Source organism: Bos indicus x Bos taurus, chromosome 15 (assembly GCF_003369695.1).
Source record: "Bos indicus x Bos taurus breed Angus x Brahman F1 hybrid chromosome 15, Bos_hybrid_MaternalHap_v2.0, whole genome shotgun sequence".
Taxonomy (NCBI): domain Eukaryota; kingdom Metazoa; phylum Chordata; class Mammalia; order Artiodactyla; family Bovidae; genus Bos; species Bos indicus x Bos taurus.
In genome coordinates, this window is record NC_040090.1 from 39,908,000 (window position 1) to 39,929,768 (window position 21,769).

At 40.2% G+C, this 21,769-nt stretch overlaps 1 protein-coding gene across 4 annotated transcripts in view; it reads right to left on the reverse strand.

Annotated features, from left to right (window-relative positions):
- RIC3 (RIC3 acetylcholine receptor chaperone) overlaps positions 1-19,875 on the reverse strand; it is a 64,928-nt gene extending 45,053 nt beyond the window's left edge. Inside the window, exon 1 of one of the 4 annotated variants that reach the window (XM_027563202.1) lies at positions 19,547-19,875. In XM_027563202.1, coding sequence (XP_027419003.1) covers positions 19,547-19,860 — 314 coding nt within the window. In that variant the 5' untranslated portion in view covers positions 19,861-19,875. The remainder of the gene's footprint in view (positions 1-19,546) is intronic. The other 3 variants (XM_027563200.1, XM_027563198.1, XM_027563199.1) reach the window with 3 other exon arrangements.
- Positions 19,876-21,769: the final 1,894 nt, after the last annotated feature.

The window sequence follows — 21,769 nt, forward strand, 5'->3', positions numbered from 1 at the left end:
CTTCAGAAATGTTGCAGGCCAAAAAGGAATGGCAAGAAATATTCAAAGTTCTGAAAAGGAAAAATCTGCAAACTAGGATACTCTACCAAGCAAGATTATCATTTAGAATCGGAGAGACAAAGAATTTCTCAGATAAGCAAAAGATAAAAAGAACACAGCAATACTAAACCTATCCTAAAGGAAATATTGAAAGAACCTCTCTAAATAGAAATGAAGTTATAAATATATAGGAAAGACAAAATCACCTAAATCACTTATTTACATCATTTGGAAAGCAAATCACCTAATAAATAAGCAGTACACGGGGAACTCCCCGGTGAGCCAGTGGTTAGGACTTCAGGCTTCCACCGCCTGGGACCTGGGCTTGATTCCTGTTTGGGGAACTAAGGTCCTGCAAGCCGTGCAGTATGGTCAAACATTTTTTTTAATTAAAAAAACCTCAATATTACAATTTAAAAAAGATAAATAAGGACAGTGTACAGATTTTTAAAAATTCAAAATTTCTGTGAAAGTGATGATAACCACAATGAAAAACAAATGGATGAATACGAAGATGTACAAGAAAATATCAAAATCACAAAATGAAAGAGAAGAGTAAAAAATGTAGATTTTTTTTTCATTTCCTAGAGTGTGTCTGAGCCTATATGACCAGTCTAAAGTACACAGATAAAGGATGGAATTAACATACTTGAAAAACAGAATAACTACAAAAACACATAACACATTCACAAAAACAAAAAAGAGAGAGAGAAAACTTAAGTATAATGCAAAAGAAAATCAAACCACAAAAGGAAAAGCAAAAAGAAAAAGAATAAATATAAAATCAACAGGAAAATACAACTTAAAATGCAACAAATTCATATTTGTCAGTAATTACCTTAAATGTCAATGAACTAAATGCTCCAATCAAAAGACACAGAGTAGCAGACTGGATTGAAAAAACAACAGCTACAATATGCTGCCTATAAGAGACCCACTTTAGGGCAAAGGACACAGACCAAATCAAAGTGAGGGGACACAAAAAGATATTACATGCAAACAGAAATGAGAAGAAAGTGGGAGTTACACTACTCATATCAGACACAACAGACTTTAAAACAAAGGCCACAGAGGAATATAAAGGACATTATACAATAATAAAAGGATCGATACAAAAAGAGGAATTTACACTTGTTAACATATATGCACCAAATACATAAACCAAATTCTAACAGACATAAAGGGAGAAAATAACAGGAATACAATAATAGTAGGAGGTTTTAAAACACAATTCACATCAACGGATAGATCTTCTAGACAAAAAATTCAATAAGGCAACAGAGATCCTAGATTATGCAATACACTAGTTAGACTTAGTTGAAATTTCCAAAACATTATATCCAAAAAACCAGAATACATATTTCTTCCAAGTGCACATGGAACATTCATTAAGACTGACCACATAGTAGGGCACAAAATAAGCCTCAACAAATTAAAGAGTATAGAAATTATCTCAAGCATCTTTTCTGACCACAGTGTCATGAAACTAGAAAGCAACCACAGAAAAGAGAAATGAGAAAATAAACAATTACACAGAGACTAAAAACAAGCTACTAAAAAACCAACGGGCCAATAATGAAACCAAAGAGGAAATTTAAAAATACCTTGAGACAAATGACAATGAAAACACAACCATACAAAATCTGTGGGATGTAGCAAAAGCAGTTCTAAGAGGAAAGTCATAGTGATAATCAGGAAATTCATAGTGATACAGGCCTTCCTCAAGAAACAAAAAAATCTCAAATAAACAACCTAACCTTTCACTAAAAGAATTAGAAAAAGAACAAACAAAATCTAAAGTCAGTAAAAGGAAGGAAATAAAGATCACAGAGGAAATAAATAAAGTAGGGATTAAAAAAAACAACAAAAGAAAAAAAATCAGTAAAACCAACAGCATGTTCTTTGAAAGGGTAAACATGACTGACAAACCTCTGGCCAGGCTCACTAAGACCAAAACAAGAAATAAGGGGTCTTAACAAATAATACTGCAGAAATACAAAAACCCTTAAGAGAATACTTTGAAAAATTATATGCCAACAAATTTGACAACCTAGGAAAAATGGGTAAGTTTCTGGAAATAAATAGCTCACCAAAATTGAATCAAGAAGAAATAGATAATTTGAGCTGACTGATCGCTAGAAGTAAAATAGAATCTTTAAAAACTCTGTGCAAAACAAAAGTCTGGGACCAAATGGCTTCACAGGCAAATTCTACCAAACATATGAATAAGAACTTCTCAAACTCTTCCAAAAAACTGAAGAGGAAGGAACACTCCCAAAGATATTCTTTCTATGAAGCCACTATTATCACCCTTATACCAAAACCAGACAAAGACACCACCAAAAAAAGAAAATTATAGGCCAATATCTTTGATGAATATAGATGCAAAAGTTCAACAAAATTTTAGCAAACCAAATTCAACAACACATAAAAAGATCATATACCACAACCAAGTGGGATTCATTCCACGTTCACAAGGATAGATCAACATACACAAATCAATGTGATACAGCATATAAATGAGAAGACAAAAACCACATGATCATCTCAACAGATGCAGAAAAAGCATTTCACAAAATTTAACATCCATTCATGATTAAAAAAAAAAAACACCTCTTACCAAAGTGGGTATAGAGGGAACGTACCTCAACATAATGAAAGCTACTTATGATAAACCCACAGCCAATACAAGGCTCAATGGTGAAAAGCAGAAAGCCTTCCCACTAAAATCCAGAACAAGACAAGGATGCCCACTTTCACCTCTTCTATTCAATATAGTACTGGAAGTCCTACCACGGCAATCAGACAAGAAATAAAAGGTATTCAGATGAAGGGAAGAGGTAAAATTGTCATTATATACAGATGTCATGATACTATATATATTAATGGAAAACCCTAAAGACTCCATACAAAAACTGGAACTGAGAAATTCAGCAAGGTAGCAGGACATAAGATTAACATGCAGAAATCAGATGTACTTCTTTTAATAATGAAATATCAGAAAGGGAATGTAAAAAATAATAATCAGATCGGATCAGATCAGTCACTCAGTCATGTCCGACTCTTTGCGACCCCATGAATCACAGCACGCCAGGCCTCTCTGTCCATCACCAACTCCCGGAGTTCACTCAGACTCACATCCATTGACTCAGTGATGCCATCCAGCCATCTCATCCTCTGTCGTCCCCTTCTCCTCTTGCCCTCAATCCCTCCCAGCATCAAAGTCTTTTCCAATGAGTCAACTCTTTGCATGAGGTGGCCAAAGTACTGGAGTTTCAGCTTTAGCATCATTCCTTCCTAAGAAATCCCAGGGCTGATCTCCTTCAGAATGGACTGGTTGGATCTCCTTGCAGTCCAAGGGACTCTCAAGAGTCTGCTCCAACACCACAGTTCAAAAACATCAATTCTTCAGCGCTCAGCCTTCTTCACAGACCAACTCTCACATCCATACATGACCACAGGAAAAACCATAGCCTTGACTAGACGAACCTTTGTTGGCAAAGTAATGTCTCTGCTTTTGAATATGCTATCTAGGTTGGTCATAACTTTCCTTCCAAGGAGTAAGCGTCTTTTAATTTCATGGCTGCAGTCACCATCTGCAGTGATTTTGGAGCCCCAAAAAATAAAGTCTGACACTGTTTCCACTGTTTCCCCATCTATTTCCCATGAAATGATGGAACCGGATGCCAGGATCTTCGTTTTCTGAATGTTGAGCTTTAAAGCCAACTTTTTCACTCTCCACTTTCACTTTCATCAAGAGCCGTTTTAGTTCCTCTTCACTTTCTGCCATAAGGGCGGTGTCATCTGCATATCTGAGGTTATTGATATTTCTCCCGGCAATCTTGATTCCAGCTTGTGTTTCTTCCAGTCTAGCGTTTCTCATGATGTACTCTGCATATAAGTTAAACAAGCAGGGTGACAATATACAGCCTTGACGTCCTCCTTTTCCTATTTGGAACCAGTCTGTTGTTCCATGTCCAGTTCTAACTGTTGCTTCCTGACCTGCATACAAATTTCTCAAGAGGCAGATCAGGTGGTCTGGTATTCCCATCTCTTTCAGAATTTTCCACAGTTTATTGTGATCCACACAGTCAAAGGCTTTGGCATAGTCAATAAAGCAGAAATAGAAGCTTTTCTGGAACTCTCTTGCTTTTTCTATGATCCAGCGGATGTTGGCAATTTGATGTCTGGTTCCTCTGCCTTTTCTAAAACCAGCTTGAACATCAGGAAGTTCACAGTTCACATATTGCTGAAGCCTGGCTTGGAGAATTGTGAGCATTACTTTACTAGCGTGTGAGATGAGTGCAACTGTGCGGTAGTTTGAGCATTCTTTGGCATTGCCTTTCTTTGGCATTGGAATGAAAACTAACCTTTTCCAGCCCTCTGGCCACTGCTGAGTTTTCCAAATTTGCTGGCATATTGAGTGCAGCACTTTCACAGCATCATCTTTCAGGATTTGGAACAGCTCAACTGGAATTCCATCACCTCCACTAGCTTTGTTCGTAGTGATGCTTTCTAAGGCCCACTTGACTTCACATTCCAGGATGTCTGGCTCTAGGTCAGTGATCACACCATCGTGATTATCTGGGTCGTGAAGATCTTTTTTGTACAGTTCTTCTGTGTATTCTTGTCATCTCTTCTTAATATCTTCTGCTTCTGTTAGGTCCATACCATTTCTGTCGTTTATTGAGCCCATCTTTGCATGAAATGTTCCTTTGGTATCTCTGATTTTCTTGAAGAGATCCCTAGTCTTTCCCCTTCTGTTGTTTTCCTCTATTTCTTTGCATTGATCACTGAAGAAGGCTTTCTTATCTCTTCTTGCTATTCTTTGGAACTCTGCATTCAGATGTTTATATCTTTCCTTTTCTCCTTTGCTTTTCGCTTCTCTTCTTTTCACAGCTATTTGTAAGGCCTCCCCAGACAGCCATTTTGCTTTTTTGCATTTCTTTTCCATGGGGATAGTCTTGATCCCTGTCTCCTGTACAATGTCACGAACCTCATTCCATAGTTCATCAGGCACCCTATCTTCAGATCTAGGCCCTTAAATCTATTTCTCACTTCCACTGTATAATCATAAGGGATTTGATTTAGGTCATACCTGAATGGTCTAGTGGTTTTCCCTACTTTCTTCAATTTAAGTCTGAATTTGGCAATAAGGAGTTCATGGTCTGAGCCACAGTCAGCTCCTCATCTTGTTTTTGCTGACTGCATAGAGCTTCTCCATCTTTGGCTGCAAAGAACATAATCAATCTGATTTTGGTGTTGACCATCTGGTGATGTCCATGTATAACTTTCAAAATTGTACTCCCCAAAATAAAATACTTAGGAATAAATCTGAGCAAGGAGGTGACAGACTTACCCACTAAGAACTATAAAACATTAATAAAGGAAATTGAAGATGACTCAAAGAAACATAAAGATATCCCATGCTCTTGGAAATAGAAGAATTAATATTGTTAAAATGGCCATACTACCCAAAGTAACCTACAGATTTAACGTTATTCCTAACAAAGTACCCATGACATTTTTCACAGAACTAGAACAAATAATCTTAAGATTTATTTAGAACCATAAAAGACTCAGAATTGCCAATGCAATCTTGAGGAAAAAGAACAAAATAGAAGGTGTAACTCTCCTAGACTTCCAACAATACTACAAAGCTACAGTAATCAAAACATCATAGTATTAGCACAAAAACAGACACATTGATTGGAGAAGGCGATGGCACCCCACTCCAGTACTCTTGCCTGGAAAATCCCATGGAGGGAGGAGCCTGGTGGGCTGTGGTCCATGGGGTCGCTAAGAGTCGGACACAACTGAGTGATTTCACTTTCACGCATTGGAGAAGGAAATGGCAACCCACTCCAGTGTTCTTGCCTGGAGAATTCCAGGGATGGTGGTGCCTGGTAGGCTGCCGTCTATGGGGTCGCACAGAGTCAGACACGACTGAAGCGACTTAGCAGCAGCAGCAGCAGCAGCAGCAGCAGACACATTGATCAATGGAACAGAATAGAGAGCCCAGAAAGAAACTCACACATTTATGGTCAATTAATCCTCAACAGACTTCCCTGGTGGGGTAAAGCGTATGTCTACAATGCGATCCCTGGGTTGGGAAGATCCCTGGAGAAGGAAATGGCAATCCACTTCAGGACTATTGCCTGGAAAACCCCATGGACAGAGGAGCCTGGTAGGCTACAGCCCATGGGGTCGCAAAGAGTTGGACACGACTGAGCGACTTCACTATATATAATCCTCAACAAAGGAGGCAAGAATAATGGGGAAAAGACTGTTTCTTCAGCAAGTGGTATTGGGAAAACTGGACAGCCTTATGTAAATCAATGAAGTTAGAACACATTCTCTTACCATACACAAAAATAAACTCAATATGTCTGAAATACTTAACATAAGACACGACACCATAAAATTCCTAGAAGAGATCACAGGCAAAACATTCTCTGACATAAACTGTATCAATGTTTCCTTAGGTCAGTCCCCCAAGGCAACACAAATAAAAACAAAAATAAACAAATGAGATCTAATCAAACCTGTAACCTTTTCATAGCAAAGGAAATGATAAATAAAAAGGACAACCCACAGAATGGGAGAAAATATCTGAAATATAGAAATCCCACTTCTGGGCATATATCCTGACAAAACTCTAATCCAAAAACATGCATGCACCCCTATGTTCATAGCAGCACTATTCACAAGAGCCAAGACGTGGAAACTAGCTAAATGTCCACTGATAGATTAACGGATAAAGACGTGGTACACATATACAGCGGAATACTACTCAGTAATGCCATTTGTAGCAACGTGGGTGGACCTACAGATGATCACACTAGGTGAATTCAGAAAGAGAAAGACAAACCCCATATGATATCACTTACATGTGGAATCCAAAATATGATGCAAGTGAACCTATCTACAAAACAGAAACAGACTCACAGACATAGAGAACGGACTTGCGGTTACTGAGGGGGAGGGTTGGGGGAAGGATGGAGTGGGAGGCTGGGGCTAGCAGATGCAAGCTATTACACACAGAACAGATAAACAAGGTCCTACTTTACAGCACACAGAACTATATTCAGTATCCAAGGATAAACTGAAAAGGAAAAGAATATTTAAAAATGTATATACAGGAATCAAGACTGCCGGGAGAAATATCAATAACCTGAGATATGCAGATGACACCACCCTTATGGCAGAAAGTGAAGAACTAAAGAGCCTCTTGATGAAAGTGAAAGAGGAGAGTGAAGAAGTCGGCTTAAAGCTCAACATTCAGAAAACTAAGACCATGGCATCCAGTCGCATCAATCCATGGCAAATAGATGTGGAAACAGTGGCTGACTTTATTTTGGGGGGCTCCAAAATCTCTGCAGATGGTGATTGCAGCCATGAAATTAAAAGACTCCTACTCCTTGGGAGAAAAGTTATGACCAACACAGACAGCCTATTAAAAAGCAGAGACATTATTTTGCCAACAAAGCTCCATCTAGTCAAGGCTATGGTTTTTCCAGTGGTCATGTATAGATGTGAGAGTTGGACTATAAAGAAAGCTGAGTGGCAAAGAATTGATGCTTTTGAACTGTGGTGTTGGGAGAAGACTCTTGAGAGTCCCTTGGACTCTCCAACCAGTCCATCCTAAATGAGATCAGTCCTGGGTGTTCATTGGAAGGACTGATGTTGAGGTTGAAACTCCAATACTTTGGTCACCTGATGCGAAGAGCTGACTCATTTCAAAAAACCCTGATGCTGAGAAAGATTGAGGGGGAGAAGGAGACACAGAGGATGAGATGGTTGGATGGCATTACCGACTCAATGGACATGAGTCTGGGTGAACTCCAGGAGCTGGCGATGGACAGGGAGGCCTGGCGTGCTGCAGTTCATGATTGACTGAACTGATACAGGTATAACTGAATCACTTTGAACAGCAGAAATTAGTGCAATACTGTAAGTCAACTATACTTAAAATAGTCTCAAAAAATAGGTGCACAGTACCAGATTTCAAATTTGGTATAATTTATTCTGTATTTGTATTGTCCACCCTGTTTATAAATCAATACCACTGGTTTAGTGATTCCAGAGAAATCGATATTTTGATTTCAAAGAAAAAAAAACCTGGCCACACACACAAAAAAGTAGTTCATGAATATAACGTACTAGAATCATAATAGTCTATCATATGGATGCACAATAATTCACACAGCCATAAATAATAATAAATGGGAACCCACTCCAGTATTCTTGCCTGGGAAATCCCATGGAGAGATGAAGCTGGAAGGCTACAGTCCACTGGGCTGCAAAAGAACTGGACATGACTTAGCAACTAAACAATAATGGCTTATAAATGCTAACAGAGGAAACCCTGATCCTTGGGAGCGAATTCATTAATTCACTTAATTCTAATTCTTTAATTTATTGATTAAATTCTTTAATTGATTTTCTACTATGTGTGGGCCTGATCTAAAGCTGGAGATACTGCAATGAACAAAACAAAAATCCTGACCCTCATGGAGCCTCCTATCTCAACCAGAAAAGAGATGATACACAAGGTAATGATAAATACTAAGAGAAAAAACGAAGTAGGCAGAGGGGATAGGATGTGTTGGGGGAAAGTAAAGATTTAGCAGGAGTATCCAGAGAAGGCTCAGGAGATGTCTTTTAAGTTAAGATGTAAAGCAGATAAAGGAAATGCACACAGCTATCTAAGGAAGAGCATTTCGGGCAGAGGAAACAGCCAATGCAAAGGCCCTGAGGCGAGAGCACAGCTGGAACGTTCAAACCATAGTGAGGCGGTGGCCAGTGCGGCCAAAGCAAAATGGGAAAGACGGCAACAGGAAGAGGATTAAGCAGGCCTTGCAGGTCACGTACCGGAGAAGGCAATGGAGCCCCACTCCAGTACTCTTGCCTGGAAAATTCCATGGACACGGGAGCCTGGTGGGCTGCAGTTCATGGGGTCGCTGAGGGTCGGACACGACTGAGCGACTTCACTTTCACTTTTCACTTTCCTGCATTGGAGAAGGAAATGGCAACCCACTCCAGTGTTCTTGCCTGGAGAATCCCAGGGACGGGGGAGCCTTGTGGGCTGCCGTCTATGGCGTCGCATAGAGTTGGACACGACTGAAGCGACTTAGCAGCAGCAGCAGCAGTAGGTCACGTACAGACTGTGTCTTTTCATCTGAGTGAGTCAGGAAGCCATTGGAGGGTTCTGTGGAGGGAGACTTAAGCTTTAACAGGGTTAGTATGGATTCTACGTTGAAAATACAATGAAGGGGGAAGAAAGGAAGCATGCAGATAAGCCTATATTGGGCAGAATAAGATGGAATAAAGCAATCAAACCAACTGGTTTAATGACTGTACACAAATGGGTTTCCATGAAGAGAATGGGGTGACCTTAAGAGCAGTTTCAAAAGACGGACAGATTTTTTTTTTTTGGATAATGTGAATGATCAAGAAGATATGCGAATCACAATCAAGGGTGAAATCACGAAAAAAAAATATGAGGCACTGAGAGAAATTTGAATACTGATTTCATGACATTAAGGAATTACTGACTTTCAGGTGTGATAATGATATTGCGGCTATATTTTTAAAATAATTTTTATTTTCTTATGCTTTAGAGATGTATACAAAAATACTTAAGGATGAAATGAAATCCCAATGTCTGGGATTTGGTATTTGCATAGGGGGGAAAGTAAGTGGGGATATTCATGATACAAGATGATGGCTGCTGAAGAAGGATGACGTGGATTCATCTTATTATACTACTCTCTTCACTTTTTCTTATGTTTGAAAATGTCTTTAACAAAAAAGGTTTTTTAAAAATCAAGAATGATATATAGCTGAGAGAGATGGTAAAAACAAATACAATTAATGAAACAATAAATGTTCTGGAAAAAGAGGCTAGAATTCTGGATCAAATTGATCCAGAATTTGATCAAATGCAATAAGGAAAGCTATATTTCTCTATTTGGTTCCAAAACACCAAGTGAATGTACAAAATGGACAAACCTATAGGAGTACCTCCTTTTAAAAAAAAAAAAAAAGTTAAAATTCTAATACACAGCAAAATCAGCAAGTAAAACACCCAAAGTCTAAAGCAATCCCCAGGATGCATTAATAGAACTAAAGAATTTTAAAAAGGGGGATATGCATTTAGTCACTAAGTCAAGTCCAGCTCTCTGCAACCCCATGGACTGTAGTCTGCCAGGCTTCTCTGTCCATGGGATTCTCCAGGCAAGAATACTGGAGCAGGTTGCCACTTCCTCCTGCTCCAATATCTATCCCCAGGTTGGGAAGTGAGTCTCCTGCACTGGCAGGCAGATTCTTAACTGCTGAGCCACCAGGGAACCCCCTAAAAAGGGGGATGGGGGATGCAATAGGCTGCTCTTCCATGAGCTAACTGGCTCACACTTGCTACTGTTTGCCTTCTGAGAGGGCCAACTTACATACTTGTGACTACATCACATGAGGAATGGATGTGGGACCTAGGGATGTCACAGATGAAAAAAGATGGAAAAAGGGGATGTGATACTACTCTACAAATTTCTGAACTCCTTGTCTTTCCCCTTTAATCTGTTTTGCTTCATTACTATATTGGTAAAAGTATACATGGTATAGTCACCTAAGCCAATAAGCTGAGAATAATTCAAGATGCCTCCCTCTGCCTCACATTCCACTTCTAGTTTAAAATGTCTGTGAAAATTGTTCTTTTCTCTCCTGTTCAATGTGGACACTTCCCCTGCTCCATTTACTCCTTCTTCCTCCAGTATCCCTATTTCCCTCTGGGAACCACTCTCAACTCCACAGTGGATCAGCATATTCTTTCTACCCAGAGCACTGCAAATAACTTTACTCAAGTCAGTAAGATGGGTGGATATGTTAGCTGGAACTACTGGGAAAGAACTGGGGGTGGGCGGATAAAAGTGAGATGGCAGTGAAGGAAGAGTTCAAAAGAAAAGAAGCATTCTTTCTCTGGACAATTAAATGTGAGGAAGTGATATCTGGAATCGTTGCAACTAGTGTTGCTAGCCTGAGAGAGAAGCCAGGGGACAGAGCCAACATAAGGAACCCAGAAGTAAAAAGGACAAAGAAACTCAGACAGAGGCCCTGATGGGACTGTGAACCTCTGGATCAAACCACACAGGAAGCCAATTCTCACACAAAGTCTTTTCATGTGCACTAGTCAATACATCCTGCTTTCAACTTGACAACTCAGCTGAATTTTCTGTTACTTACCATGAGAATCCTAAACTGATGAGCCCAAACACACTGCCTCAATGATGTTCATGATGTCTCAAAAGGACTACTGCAACATTTTCCCTGAAGAAACCCTCACTGATACAGCCCCTACACTGTTGCCAAGATGTCCTTTCAGACTGTAAGTTTCTTTTCTACTAACAAACTCATAATGGCCTCACCGATCTTTAGAATAAGATCCAAACTCCTTAAGTATGGCGTGAAAAAAATCTTTACAGTTTGGCCCCTTGTCTCATCTCTTACAACTCTAAAGCTATTTCAAAGCTCTGGGTATTGATTTTGCTGTGTTCTCTCTGCCTGAAATATCCTTGTTAATCTGGCTAATAAAAACACATTAGAGTTACCTCCTCAATTTAGTAAAAAAAAAAAAAACAGAAAAAAGAAAAAAAAAGCAAGGTTTTAACATCCAAAAATCAATTATGTAATGTATCATATCCATAGAATGAAGGACAAAAACCCCACGGTCACTTAATAGACAGAAAAAGCACTTGACAAAATTCAATTCAATCCCTTCATAATAAAATACTCAACAGACCCCCTTCTAAAAATTCTTTAGTTCTATTAATGCATCCATAGCTAGCACTATCCTTAATGGTATGAAAGCTTTCTTAAGATTAGGAACAATCAAGGATGTTCACTCTTCACCATTTCTATTTGACACTGTACTAGAGGTTCTAGCCCAGGCAGTTAGGCAAGAAAAAGAAAAGCATGTAGATGGGAAAGAAAGAAGTAACACAATCTCTGTTTGGAGACAACACGATCATTGGAGAAGGAAATGGCAACCCACTCCAGTGTTCTTGCCTGGAGAATCCCAGAGATGTAGGAGCCTGGTGGGCTGCCGTCTACGGGGTCGCACAGAATCGGACACGACTGACGTGACTTAGCAGCAGCAGACAACACGATCATTTATTGCAGCCAATAAACAATTCAGCAAGTCTACAGAATACAGTATTAATACACAAAGATTGTGTTTCTAAAACTGAGTAATGAATAGTCTTAAAATTAATAAAATAATTCAATTTACAGTAACATCAAAAAGAATAAAATACTTACGGATATATTTAACAAAAGAAGACTTGTACACTGAAAACTACCAAGAGTCACTCAGTCGTGTCTGACTCTCTGCGACCCCACAGACTATACAGTCCATGAAATTCTCTAGATCAGAATACTGGAGTGGGTAGCCTTTCCCTTCTCCAGGGGACCTTCCCAACCCAGGGATCAAACCCAGGTCTCCCGCATTGCAAGGGGTTTCTTTACCAGCTGAGCCACAAGGGAAGCCCAAGAACACTGAAATGGGTAGCCTATACCTTCTCCAGCAGATCTTTCCAATCCAGGAATCAAACCGGGGTCTCCTGCATTGCAGGTGGATTTCTTTACCAACTGAGTTATCAGGGAAGCCTGAAATCAATTAAAGACCTAAATAAAATTTTAAAAATCCTATTCATAGATTAAAAGACTTATTAAGATGGCACTACTCTTCAAAATGATTTACAGGTTCCACACAATCAAAATCCCAGCTGGTTTTTGCAGAAACTGACAAGCTAATCCTAAATGTGTATGGAAATCCTGAGCCACAGCACTCAGAAATCAACCTTGATAATGAACACAGTTTGGAGACTTAACACTTCATGATCTCAAAATTTTACTACAAAGCTTCAGTAATCAAGGCAGTGTGGTACTGACATAAGGACAGGTATATATTCTATATCTGATGTTTGTCAATGGAACAGAATTGAGAGTCCAGAAATAAGCTCTCACACTTAGTCAACTGAATTTCAACAAGGGTGTTAAAACAATTCATTGTAAACAGAATATTCTTTTCAACAAATGATGCTGGGATAACTGTATATCCATATGAAGTTGGACTTTTCCTCATATCAAAAGCAAAAATTAACTCAAAATGGATCAAAGGATTAAATATAAGAGTAAATACTATAAACTTGGATACATGGACATAAATCTTCATGACCCTGGATCTGGCAATTATTTTTTTAGGTCTGATATCAAGAAGAGAAGGTGGTAAATAAGTCAGATTTCATCAAAATTAAAAACTTTTCTTAAGAGGACACCATCAAGAAAGTGAAGAGTTGAAGAAAATATTTGCAAGTCACATATCTGATAATGAACTTGTACCTAAAATGCATAAGGAATTTTTATAATTCAACAATAAAGACAAGAAACCCAATTTAAAAATGGGCAAAAGTCTGAACTGACATTTCTCTAAATTGTTACACAAACAACCTATAAACACATGAAAATATATTAAAGTTGTTAGTCATCATGGAAATACAAAAAAAAAAAAGATAGCACTTCACACCCATTATGATGGCTATAATAAAAAGGCTGGCAATAACAAACATCAGAGAGAATATGGAGAAACCGGGACCCTCACATATTAATGGTGGGAATGTAAAATGATAGATACTTTGGAAAACAATCTAGCAGTTCCTCAAAACTGCTCATAGAGTAATAATATGAGCAAAATTCCACTCTTAGTTCCAGCCACACTAAAATGTTCACATTTCCCAAATGCATATATTCAAGAGAAATCAAAGCATATATCCACACGAAAATGTGTACATGGATGTTAATAGCAGCATTACTCATAATCATCAAAACCCCAAATGCCCAACTAATAAATGAATAAAATGTAGATGGAATATTCCACATAATGGATTATTATTCAGCCATGAAAAGTAATGAAGCACTGATACATGCTACAACATGGATGAAACCTGAAAACATGCTATGTGAAAGAAACCAGTCACAAGAGACCACATATAGTATGATTCCATTTACATGAAATGCCCATAGCAGGCAAATCTATAGACAGATTAATGGTTGCCTAAGAAGCTCTAATACTTTGGCCACCTGATGTGAAGAACTGACTCATTAGAGAAGACCCTGATGCTGGCAAAGATTGAAGACAGGAGGAGGAGGGGACGAGAGAGGATGAGATGGTTGGATGGCATCACCAACTTGATGGATATGGCTTTGAGCAAACTCAGGGAGATTGCTCTGAGCTAAGGACAGGGATGCCTGGTATGCTGCAGTTCATGGGATCGCAAAGAGTCAGACACAACTGAATAACTCAACTGAACTGAAGGCTGAAGGGGCTCAGGGTGGTGGACTGTTAATGGGTGATGGCTAAAGAGGTTAAAGATGGCTAAAGATGGTTTCGGGGGGGGGGCGGGGAGCGGGAATGATAAAGTGTTCTAAAATTGATAGTGACGATGGTTGCACAACTCTGTGACCATGCTGAAAACCATTCACACACTTCTTTTCTTGCTTACTTTTTTATTGATGCATAGTTGATTTACAATATTATATTCATTTCAGGTGTACAGCTCAAGATTCCACATTTTGCAGATTATACTCCATTATAGGTTTTTTACAAGAAAATGGCTATAATTCCCCGGGCTATACAGTATATCCTTGTTGCTTATCTATTTTATATTTAATACATAGCAGTTTTTATCTGTTAATCTCATACCCTTAATTTACCCCTCCCCCCTTTCCTCTCCTGTTTGGTAACCACAAGTTTGTTCTCCATATCTGTGGTTCTGTTTCTATTTTGCATACACATTCGAGTTATTTTTTAGATTTCACACATAAGTGATATCACATAGTATTTGTCTCTGACTTTTTTCACTATGCATATTCTTAGGTCCATTCATATTGCTGCAAATGGCTACTGCTTTTTCTAAAATTTATTTATTTTTAATTGGAGCATAATTGCTTTACAATATTGTGTTGGTTTCTGCTATATATCAACATGAATCGGTCATAGGTATACACATGTCCCCTTCCTCTTGAACCTTCCTCCCACCTCCCACCCATCCCACCTCCCTAGGCTGTCACAGAGCACGGGCTTGAGTTCCCTGTGTCACATGTGAATTTCCACTGGCAATCTATTTTACACATGGTAGTGTGTATATGTTTCCATGCTATTCTCTCAATGTGTCCCACCCTCTCCTTCCCCCACTGTGTCTACAAGTCTGTTCTCTATGTCTGTGTCTCCAGTGCTGCTCTGCAAATAGGTTCATCAGTACCATTTTCTAGATTCTATACATATGCATTAATATATGATATTTGCTTTTCTCTTTCTGACTTACTTCACTCTGTATAATAGGCTCTAGGTTCATCCACCTCAACAGAACTGAGTCAACTGTGTGTCCTTTTATGGACACAGTAATATTCCATTGTGTATGTGTACCACAGCTTCTTTACCCAAGCATATGTTGATGGACATCTAGGTTGCTTCCATGTCCTAGCTATTATAAATAGTGCTACAATGAACACTGGGGTACATGTGTCTTTTCAATTATGATTTCCTCAGGGCATACACTCAGTAGTGGGATTGTTGGGTCATATGGTAGTTTTGTTTTTTTTAATGTGGAACTATGGTATTGGAGAAGACTCTTGAGAGTCCCTTGGACTGCAAGGAGATCCAACCAGTCCATCCTAAAGGAGATCAGTCCTGGGTGTTCTTTGGAAGGAATGATGCTAAGGCTGAAACTCCAGTACTTTGGCCACCTCATGCGAAGAGTTGACTCACTGGAAAAGACTCTGATGCTGGGAGGGATTGGGGGCAGGAGGAGAAGGGGACGACAGAGGATGAGATGGCTGGATGGCATCACTGACTTGATGGACGTGAGTCTGAGTGAACTCTGGGAGTTGGTGATGGACAGGGAGGCCTCGAGTGCTGCAATTCATGGGGTTGCAAAGAGTCGGACACAACTGAGCAACTGAACTGAACTGAAGCATATGTTTAATTTTATTAAAATGCATTTACCAAATTGTTTTCCAATGTGGTTGTACCATTCTACATCGATAACAGCAATATGAGAGTTTCAGTTGCTTTGCATCCTTATGCATATGGTAGTTTTATTCTTAGTTTTAAAGGAATCCCTATACTGTTTTCCCAGAGAAGGCAATGGCACCCCACTCCAGTACTCTTGCTTGGAAAATCCCATGGACAGAGCAGCCTGGTAGGCTGCAATCCATGGGGTCGCTAAGAGTCGGACACGACTGAGCGACTTCACTTTCACTTTTCACTTTCTTGCATTGGAGAAGGAAATGGCAACCCACTCCAGTGTTCTTGCCTGGAGAATCCCAGGGACGGGGGAGCCTGGTGGGCTCCGTCTATGGGGTCGCACAGAGTCGGACACGACTGAAGTGACTTAGCATAGCATACTGTTTTCCATAATGACTGTTTCAGTTTACACTCCCACCAACAATGCAAGAGGGGTCCCTTTTCTCCACAGCCTCTCCAGCATTTATTGTTTGCAGATTTTTTGATGATGGACATTCTGACCAGAATTGACTCACTGGAAAAGACCCTGATGCTGGGAAAGATTGAAGGCAGGAGAAGGGGATGACAGAGGATGAGATGGTTGGATGGCATCACCGACTTGATGGACATGAGTTTGAGCAAGCTCCGGGAGTTGGTGATGGACAGAGAAGCCTGGAGTGCTGCAGTCCATTGGGGTTGCAAAGAGTCGGACACGACTGAGTGACTGAAATGAACTGATTCTGACGAGTGTGAGTTGATACCTCATTGTAGTTTTGATCTGCATTTCTCTAATAATAATCGATGTTGAGTATCTTTTGATTCAGTCATACAGTTTAAATACATGAACTGCATGGTATGTGAACTGTATCTCAAGAAAGCTATTACCAAAAAAAAAAGGCTCTTCTCTTCCATAAGACCTTTCTTGAGACACCAATAAAACTAACCATTCTAACATGTGTCTCCTCCTTTCCCTGCAAGGATTTGAGTATCTGCAATTGACACTTTTTTGCACTTATTCAATGTCTTTTCCCCTCTACTAAACTGTGAGTTCCTCAAGGCAGGGATTTGGCTCTTTTTTTTTTTTAAAGAATTAAATAGTATTTCTATACTGTGTGTAAGCTATGTTAAAGGGTACATCATAAATATTTGCTGAAGACTACCTTAACGGCTGTCATGTGGGAAAGGGACAATGCTCATTTCATATATCCCAATGGGCAGAGGTGGAAGCTATAATGACACAAATTTTAAGACACGGATGACACTAATTTTCAAATAATCAGGGCTATCCTTTTCTTCAGAGCAGGGGTTTCTGGATTCTGTGGTTTCTCTGAGTTGATACTCAAATTCTCGATGTATGTACAAAAAGTATAGGCATTTTTCCTGGGGGAAAAATCCATGATTTTCATTAGATTCTCAAATGGGTATATAACCCAATAATGGTTAGAAGTCACCGTTTTTAAAATATCAGTGTACCAAGACAAGGATTTTAGTTAGCAAATTTCAGTTACTGGAATACGTCAGTTAAGGTAGGTTTTTACATAGATTATGGTGACTCAAACAGTAATGAATCTGCCTGCAATGCAGGAGACCTGGATTCAATCCCAGGGTGGGGAAGATCCCCTGGAGAAAGGAATGGCCACCCACTCCAGTATTTTTGACCGGAGAATTTCATGGACAGAGGGGCTGTCTGCAGGCTGCAGTCCATGGGGTTGCAAAGAATTGGACATGACTGAAAAACTAACACTAACTTACTTTTACCTAGATTGTACTACTTTGATAATGAATGCAAAAAGAGCATCTTATTCATTTAAAAATACTGACTGTCCATTATATGCCAACTGCTAAATAGTGGTAAACAAGACAAACTGCCTGCCCTCAGGAGCTTACACTCTACAAAGTGGAGACAAAAAAAAAAACAACCTAATAAAATATAAAAGAAAATGTCATATGATACAATAACACCTTCAATTGAGAAAATAAAGCACAGGAATAGGAAATGATGGGAGTGTAAAGAGTGACTTTAGTTAGAGTCATCAGGGAAAGTCTCTGAGGAGATTACATTTAAGCTGAGCAATGGGAAGGATGCCAAAGAAATTAACACTTCAGGAATGAAGAGAACAGAAACTGCAAAGTTTCTAAGATAAGAACACTGATTATTATTACTTGAGCTCTTAGGAGAAAAAGCCATCTCTGATCGTCTCTCTACACAACATTTAGAAGAGTATCTCCCACTCGCATTGAAGAGAACTTTCAAGACAATTCAGCATGATGAAAATTTTACGTGGTAAGACACTATTGTAGACGAATCTTTAACCGCTTAGGGTCATCGTGAATTTACTCTTCCTCACCATTAGACAAAGTGAGTAAAACCTTTGGAGTTTTGTAATAAAACAGAAAGGGGAAAAAAAAGAAAAGAAAACCCAACAAATGAGGTAGTTTGCTTTTTTTTTTTTTTAATAAGAAGTTTCTCCCAGAGAGATAGTTTTACAAACATAAAGATTATCAAGCAAAGTCTATGAACAGAATGCTGGGTTGGATCTGCCCTTCACCCCTAGAGCTTGGTGTTTTGCATTTCTTGTATTTATAATCTATGATGTACAAGAGGGTGGAGTTAGTCAATGTGCACAAATTAGAGGGAAATGAGTTTCAGTTCAAGGAGCTGTCCAACATCAACAGGTTGAATATTAGTGGAAGCTCGAAAACTGTAAAACCGTGTCTCAAGGATGTTACACAGACAATTTCCAGAAAAAAGTTACCAGAACTTCACAATCTACAGAGAACTGTTGTAGTTCTTCTCCCAGCCTTTGGCATTCCTGCCCTGTCACACTCACCCATTATGCAAAAGCCCCAGAATGCAAACCACAGGGTGGATTTTTAACCACCACATACATCATGCCAGTAACAAAGGATTAACAAATACTTGTTCACGTAACGGGAAGGCAGAACCATGTTCATCTCAGTAACTGAAACTCGGATTATTAAAATCTTCACGTTATATTTACGAAGGCACAAAAAGAGCCTGAAGCAGTGAGCACTCGACACCAAACTGAAAATTCACAACAAATTAAGGTTAACAATACCCAGTCCAACTATTCCATTCGAAAGCACGAGAGAAAGCACACGGACACCCTAAAAAGGGGAATTCAAGTGGGAGCCCTCCTGACTCAAAGCACTTGGGCAGATAGTGACTAGTCGAGTTAGGCCAGCGAGGGGAAGAGGTGAGAGCAACCGGACAGTGCGTCCACGCTCGTCTGCGTGCGCTCCTGCAGGGGAGGCCTGAAGGGACCTGGTCCGGCCGCTGCCCGCTGGGGCCAAGAGAACCCTGGCGCTTGGCACCTCCCAAACTCCGCGGGGCCGGGGACCCCCGCGGCCGCCCTCCCTCCAGCAGGGCTCTAGGCGCTCGTGCTCGCCCTGCGGCTCGGGGTAGGGGAGCCGGCCCGCGCTTACCTTCGGGCGCCGGCGGCGGCTCCTGCCGCTTTCCGCGGGACAGGAAGGCCTTGGGCAGCAGCAGCGACACAGCCAGGACGAGTCCCGAGGCCAGGGCCACCCTCTGCACCGTGGAGTACGCCATGACCGCCCGCCCCCGCCGCAGGTGCGGGCGCCCGCCGGAACCGGAACCGCAGCGCCCGCGGCCTCCGCCAACCCCACCGAGCGTTGCGCGGACGGCGCCGCGCGAGGGACACGCGAGCACGGCGCGTGGGGCTGACTCGCTCCTCCCGCGCGGTCTCCAGGTGCGCTGAATGGTACCCGCGCCCTCTCATTCGTTCCAGCTAGAAACTCCTCCCTGTAACCCACGCCCACAGGGGCGTTCTACACCTAAACTACGGATGGCCGCGCCCTTCCTTTCATCTTCATCACCACACTGCTCACTCCCCTCCTTAACCGCCCATCAGTTAACTGGTTAAGCTTCCAGCCCCTCTGGAAGACCCCGCACATCCATTCTCCATCTGAAGCCCAAGGTGATAATACTAAAACTCAGGTGTAATGCGTTTAAAGCTCTCCATAGCTTCAAATCTTTGAAAAACTCCCCTTTATCCTCATAGAAAGGTCCAACTGCTTTCTGCGACTTCAAGGCCCTCCCTGATGTGGTTTTACCAATGCTCAAATTATATCATTTGCTATTTCCCTAACATATTTCTTGCTTTCCGGGAATCTTTGCTTATCCTGTTCACACTGCCTGGAAAATTCCTAACACATCTCCACTGCTAAAAACTTCTCTGAAGAACAGCTGAAAAGTACTGCCTTCATGAAACATTTTTAGCCAGCTTCTCTTTCCTCTGTGTCCCCACAGTTCTTGTTACTGTCCTTATAAATTTCTTTAACAAACATTCTTTTGGTTCTTACGAATACAATAGGTTCCATATAGGGTAGATAGTCATAGAAACAAGAAAATGCAGCAAATATTCTGGACTCTAGATCACTCAGTTCAACTGAAAGGAGGAGAAATAAGGAAAGAGCTTTTTAAAGTAGGTGAAATTTGAGTGAGTGTTTAAAGAATGAGGAAGTTACTAGGCAGACAGGTGAGAGGAGTTCGAAGGATAGTCCAGGAAAAGGTTGCAGAGAAAGCAAAGACGTGAAAGCTTGAAGCTTCCTTATGTGCTGTGAAAACTATTAGTAATTCATTTTGGTTGTAATTCATTTAGGGTCAGTGACATAAAGTGATAAGACAATATAAGCAGGAACTAGGTTATGAGAAGCTTAGACATAATTTCCAGTTGAACATGGCAGATGGAGGGCTTCCCAGGTGCTCCTAGTGGTGCCGGAGTACCACTATGGTGCTCGTGCCAATGCAGGAGATACAAAAGATGTGGGTTTGGTCCCTGGGTCAGGAAAATCCCCTGAATAGGAAATGGCAACCCACTCCAGTATTCTTGCCTGGAAAATCCCATGGATAGAGGAGCCTATAGTCCGTGGGGTCGCAAAGAGACACGACTGAAGCAACTTCATGTGCACACACACATGGCAGATGGAACACACCCATTTATCTTTGCTTTCTCCAGACACCTCAAAAATGAAAAAAAAAAAGTGTTTCAACTAAAATACTGAAGAGGATGGGAGAAAACATGACAGCAGATAAAGATGTCAAAATGTTTATAAGATGCAACATTATCCAATAGAAATAAAATGCCAGTTACTTATGTATTGGGTTTGTCAAACACTTTGTTTGGATTAAAAACCTGAACAAAATTTTCAGTCAATCAATAATTTAAAATTTTCTAGTAGCCACACATTTAAGAAGTGAAAATAAACAGGTGAAATTAATTTATTTAACCCAAAATATCCCAAATATTATTATTTCCACATGTGTAACACTAGTCAGTCACATTTCAATGACTTGGTAGCCATATGCCTAGAGGCTACCATATTGAACAGTGCAGGTTTAGAGAATAAAAAGTGAAGTGCCTACAGAGAGAAAGACTCTAAGAAGCAAACCAATTTGGCTTTCAGAACCTATAAAGTATTAGGAATTTAAAGCACTGAGTTCCTTTAAAGACAAAGATGTGGAGTGGGATTGAATGAAGAAAGAATGATTGAAAGTCTGTGAAGAAGCAGTTGATATCCTCCAAGTCGGAATCCTCAATTATTGCAGCCAGGGGGATGCCCCTACTAGCATCACTCGGGCATCATCATTATTGATGTCATCAATAGTACTAAAAGTTATTGAGCATT